Source organism: Diadema antillarum, unplaced genomic scaffold (assembly GCF_040938485.1).
Source record: "Diadema antillarum isolate AM-2024a unplaced genomic scaffold, OU_Dant_1.0 seq00000312_RagTag, whole genome shotgun sequence".
Taxonomy (NCBI): Eukaryota; Metazoa; Echinodermata; class Echinoidea; order Diadematoida; family Diadematidae; genus Diadema; species Diadema antillarum.
In genome coordinates, this window is record NW_027271332.1 from 596,488 (window position 1) to 602,500 (window position 6,013).

Consider the following 6,013-nt stretch of genomic DNA (forward strand, 5'->3'; position numbering starts at 1 on the left):
TTCAAGGTTAGAGTGAAACTCTACTACTCTCTGTATTTTGGTGATTGCTATTATCTCTTTACATGCTCATGCAGCCAATAAACAGATTCACAAAAAGTTGACACTCATTACTACACTACTGATGAGCTGCTTTAATTTACCCAGTCACCATATTCCACAGACTGACCTGTAATAGTGGCCAGCCTGTCCCCCCCCCCCCCCCCACCCCACACACATTGTACTTGGCATCATACCCTGAAAAATAGGGAATGATGCCAACTCCTCATGGTTTACCTAACATAACCAGCAATATAGTTTGAAAACAAAAATGTATCAACCTTCACATTCGGCTATTTGAGAAGAAAGTTGTCAATTCGTTATAGTGCTCGGAGGCTTGGTGTAATCATCTCTTCTTACCACATCACACAGTTGTACATCTTAACTTTCAAAAGACAGACTTGATATAAACGTCATGAAGATGAAAGCATTTATTCAGATCGCAGGATGATAAAATTATGATGTCTTAGGTCATGGTCTCACGGACAACAGCTAAGGGTATAGTTTTATCGGAAGAAGAGTCCCATTACAATCAACTAAAAGTTCATTTTAAGGGCATACCATAAAAGACTTATCACTGATCAGCAGTGACCATGGTAAAAGTTAGAAATGTGAACAATTTACACCAAAAGCATATTTGTCAAAACACCAAGTCAAAGGTTGTGCATCCCTTAATTGCAACATGGTAGCAGAAGGGTAGGGTTTAGAAATACATGTAAATCTAGTGGAAGAGAGGGGCAAGAAAACATTTTTTTTTTGTAAAAACTGCTGCTTATAAATGCAATAGGCCTACTCAATTCAGACAAGTAGAGTCACGATTTGTAAAGTTAAATACGTTGTACATTATGCAGTGGTGTGTCCGAGCAGGATGGAGACTGCTTGATCGAATACAAAAAATCACAGATAACTGGTGAAGCTGATTTACAACCAGATTCATTGATATTGTTATCGATATAATAAAAATAAATATAATCCCAGTGGTGAAATGACATGTTGGTTTTCTGAATATCATCGAAAGTGCTCTCACATATAGTCTCAGCAATGACTTCATTTGACTTGGAATGACAGCAACTGAACAGTTCTGATTTAGTGAATTTTCCATCTGTAGTCATGTCTAAGCCTTTTCAAAACAGCTGCTAATCCACTGATGCCAAAGGATGCTAATATCTAATGCTACAGACTTTTCTCAAAAAAAAAAAAAAAAAAGATTTAAAATCAGCTAGATTTTATAATTTATTTATGTAAGAATATTCTAATATTCTAAACATTTAATACAAACACAGGTGGGGTACAAATGTGAGAAATCTGACAGTATCATTTACACCAAGTCACATATATGACATTCACTGCAGATTCATGAAATGACTTGAAAAAAAAAAGGGGGGGGGGGGTCCACACACATAAAAGTAGGCCTAGATGTTGAACTAAAGATTGGTCTGTATGCGTATCTTGTTGGGGAAATGTTCTGTGGAGACTGCGTCAAGCTTCACGGAATCCATGCAGGATAGCCGTAAATGTCAAAAAATGATTTAAAAAAAAAACTCCTCCGGACAGACAAATTTTTCTGTCTAGCCTAGACCATCAGATCAGACAGAAGTCATGTGACTCATGACATGACTCACAGTGCAGTGCAATGTAAGTCAATAGTTACCAGTACATGGCAATTTGAAAACCAGATTAGAGAATAGAAAATCTAACGTTAGCATTGGTAGAATTGGAACCTAAATTAATGTTACCAGTAGCACAGCACAGACAGTTGCAGTTCTTGTCATTTGCTGGTCTACTGTGGATGTGGGTGAAATTTCGTAGCCTTGTTTATATTTGTCAGCTAGACACCGGCTGCGATAACCAGAATTTAAAACTGGCATTTAAAATTACGAAACCAAAGATACTTTCACAGCAAAGATACAAACCTCTTTCTTGCTTGTGTCAATCTCTCGTATACTTTGGTACGCATCCGCCACATCTGCAGCTGCACTGACCTCTACTGCCATCTTATTCCCCCGTCCCTAACGGCCCAGTGTTCAGGAACCACAGGGGTGTAACTTTCCCCACAATCGTAAAAAATATGACTCCAGCAAGAAAAGATAATGTAATAATTCCACTAATCATTCCATACTTAGATCTTCTGCCACTTAGCTCCACAGAGAAAGTTTCTGCGCTGTAGACACGTTGATTTGAAGATGAAAGAGGTGAAATTAGCATGAAAGTCGACCCCTCTTATAAACAAAGTTCAGATGTAAGGTGAATTTCACGACGTGCGCGTAAACATGATCATCACGCACGTCAGACTGCACCCATTAAACGCAACGTCCAGCAGTTCATCAATCGATCGCGAACGCGCAGCGCGGATAGCAGATTATCACAATGAATGAGATGGGTATCCTTCACCGCCAGTTGCCTGGCGGCTTGGAGGGAAGGGATCGTGTAGCATGCGGGGGTCGATATCAAGCACGTCATGAGAAAAGTAAGACGTGATGCTTATAGAAATAACATCCCAAATTCCAGGGGGTGTCCAATGTAATCTACCATTGCTCATAGGGTGTACGAAGCGAGAGGTACTAGAAGCATCCCTAACCCTTTCAATGAAGAACAACAAAACAAAACTATTATCTTGCATGTAGTCCTACAATACTCCTTACTGTAAAAGAAAAACAACGGCAATATTGTGCACTAGTGCCGTAAAGTGCACAATTGCCAATGATGAATTCACCTATTCCCACATAAATTGTCTCAGATAGAAGCAAATCTACTTAGTACTTCGTGTTACCAAAGGCATTTTCTTAAAGTAATTTCCCACATATGGCCTTCAAATCTGTTTATCGAGTTTGACCAGAATTCAATTGCACACCATGTTCATGGCTTTGATTCAAGGTAGATTAAGAAGAGAACAATATGATTGTAGATCTATAAAACCGTTCCTGAGTTGAAGTGCATGACCTCTCTTTGCAGACTGAAGGTAACATCTTAGTCTCTACTTTGGAAGAACTTTGACGTTTTATAGTAGGCCTACAAGTACTTCCAGAAGTTGTAAGACTTGTCGATCTTCTTGTCCTGAATAACAACCGATGAGGCATCAAGCGGCCGTATAGGCAGTCGAGCTGTTGTGAAAAGGTGGCGCTGTTTAATTTCTTATCGATCGTTTTACCGATGGTTTCATGAATTCACTATACGCACACATCAGTGTTCAATTCAATTCAATTCAATCATAGTTTATTTCCAGTCAACGAAAATCAAAAATATAGCACAAAGTATACATGTCATGAAATAATATTGTTCAAACGTTTGCAAAAGATTCATGTAGTATACGAGATAAATTATAGAACAACATATTTGTACAATAATTAGGAGGAACAATAATTCGTGGGCGAGCGGAAAATAAATTCGATTATACAAAAATAGTGATCCACTAAAAAGCAAAAAGTGTTGATACGGCATTTATTTTATTTCACACAATATTAATTTGGGGATTCCCTAAATTAAATGTGTTGTTAATTTCGCGACTCTAGGGCGACTCGCGAAATGCATTCCCGGAATACATTTCGCGAGTCGACTGAGAGACGTGAAATTAACAACACGCCAAAATATCATACCCGTAGGCCCTACCGGTAAAAACAGAATGTAATGTAGGTCCAACATTGATTGTCTCATTTATAATCAAGTGGCCAATTTCGTTTCTGCAAAAAGGGACATTACTTATTTTTTTTTTAATTCCGATGCTGATGCTATATCTGTGCGTGATACCAAGTCCTGGGGGGCATTTCATGAAGCAAATTTGTCCGACAACTTGTCGGACAAATTTGCTCTCAGCCAATCAGATGCAAGGATTTCAGTAGCTTTTAACATTTTGTCAGACGAAATATCTGACAAAATGCTTCATGAAATGCCCCCCTGATTCGAAATATCAATGCTCGAGCGAAAATGGTGTATAGAGTGCCATTTTGCTCAGCCAGTCTGTCAATTCGCAATCAACAATGGGGTGTTCTCAACATCACTTTGCTTTTATAACACCGAAAAAAAAAATGTTTCTTACATCCGTCGAACACTATATGAAAAACAAAAACCTGTATCTTAAAAACACTCACAGTCGTGCTTGTTTGACTTATTCACACAGTATCAATGAAGTAGTTAACTAGCAATGACATGGGTACATCTAATAATAACAAATGTTTCATGTTCCCCCGTTTCAAGTTTGAATAACATGCAGCAGTTATAGTTGGATGATAAAGGTAAGTTTGTATCAATTACGTCCAAAATGTACAGAGAGAATAGATGACGTCATGTTATACGTGGATTACTGAAATTGACGTCTGTTCATTGTTGGTAGTGGACCCTATAATGTCACTGACGAATTCTGTCTAATGTTATTTAATCGATATGTTGCTCATCAAATTCTCGACACTTTAGGGCTTCCTCATAATACCATGGAGTATCTCCATAAAAAATGAGTTTTCCCTGGTTTGTGTCTTCTCAGGCACTACCATCATTACATGTGATTTTCACTTAAAGGGGAAATCCAGTCCATGTCTAAGTTAGTCTGACAAGAAAGAGTAAAATATTACGAGTTCAATGGTAAAGTTTTGATCGAAATCGGATGAAAAATAAGGAATTTACGACATTTTGAAGTTTCGCTAATTTTTGAGGAAACACTGTTGTTGAACGGTCAATAAAATGAATATGCAAATGGCAACGTGAGCATGTCATCCTCTTACAACTTGCATGTAGTTTGTACATAACATTTTGAAATTTCCAGTTTTTCATTCAAATGCGATTATGCCCGAGGCTCAAATCCTGATATCTGATGATCACTATTCATGTTTCAGACTTCAACGACAGAAACATTGAATTTTCGTCATTATTTGTACACGATCCATGGAAAATTGTGAGGTTATGACATGGTCAGTTCACTCATTTGCATATTCATATCAAATCAAAAACAAAAACAAAAACAAAACAAAAACAAAAACAAAAACAAAAACAAAACAAAACACATCTGAATGTAGTTCATACCATAGAAAATTGTCAAGCGTCGTCTGCATTAATATGTAAAAGATAAATGGAAATGAAATATAAAGTCATGTATCATTATTGTAACAGCTATAGGCTTGACGTTAGCGGTGACCAGGGGCGCACTAACATTAGTACCGGGCCACCAAATTTATTTTTTGGTGGCCCTGTTCGAGCAACCATCTAGGATTCAAAATGGACTAATACTGAGTATATTTCGGACCACTACACACTTTTTTTTTCGGGCCACCAAAATTTAAAATTCAAAGATTGTAGTGGCCCGAACGGGCCAAATACAGTTAGTATATCGAGTCCTGGTATATCATGTTCACATACTAGTAGCAGGCCGCTAAAGTTGATCGTGAAGTGAGGGCATTGCAATCTTGTTTGCTAAAGGCTTTAACTACATTCGCCTTCAAGTGATATGCGGGATATAAGACTTGAAAACGAGGCTCCATCTTTAATTTGTATGTCAAAGGTGACTTCCAATTCCCTTTTAGGATAATATTATTCTTCAGGTGTGAGTTTCTTCAATTTGTCTCCCTCTACACAAATTCAATTTGTTAAGATCGCAACTGCTGCTCTGTAAATTAACAAACATGGTTTCTTTTTTTTCCGACATGTTTGTTAATTTTCAGATCAGCAGTTGCGATCTTAACAAATTTAATTTGTAGAGGGAGACATAATAATGAAGAAACTCACACCTGAACCTTCACCCCTCCGAATAATATCTTTCTTTCATTTAATATTATTCTTTACATAAAGCTGTTGGGTGTCGTTTAATAGCAACAGTGAACCAAAGTATTTTGTTTTATGCCAGTGATTTCCAAAGTGGGGGACTATACAATCTTTTGATGCCTCTATCAATGCCTTATTAAGATGCGGAGAAATGGACATCAAGTAATTACCATATTCCTTGCCATCGCATAATCACTCACGTCCTGCTGAGACAGGTATAGGTATAGCATGT

At 37.6% G+C, this 6,013-nt stretch overlaps 1 protein-coding gene across 3 annotated transcripts in view; it reads right to left on the reverse strand.

Annotated features, from left to right (window-relative positions):
* LOC139730445 (testin-like) overlaps positions 1–6,013 on the reverse strand; it is an 87,838-nt gene that overhangs the window by 58,794 nt on the left and 23,031 nt on the right. Inside the window, exon 1 of one of the 3 annotated variants that reach the window (XM_071641287.1) lies at positions 1,950–2,412. The exons of the other annotated variants lie outside the window; for them this stretch is intronic. Coding sequence (XP_071497388.1) covers positions 1,950–2,030 — 81 coding nt within the window. The 5' untranslated portion in view covers positions 2,031–2,412. Of the gene's footprint in view, positions 1–1,949; positions 2,413–6,013 lie in introns of those variants that run through there. 3 annotated transcript variants of the gene reach the window in all.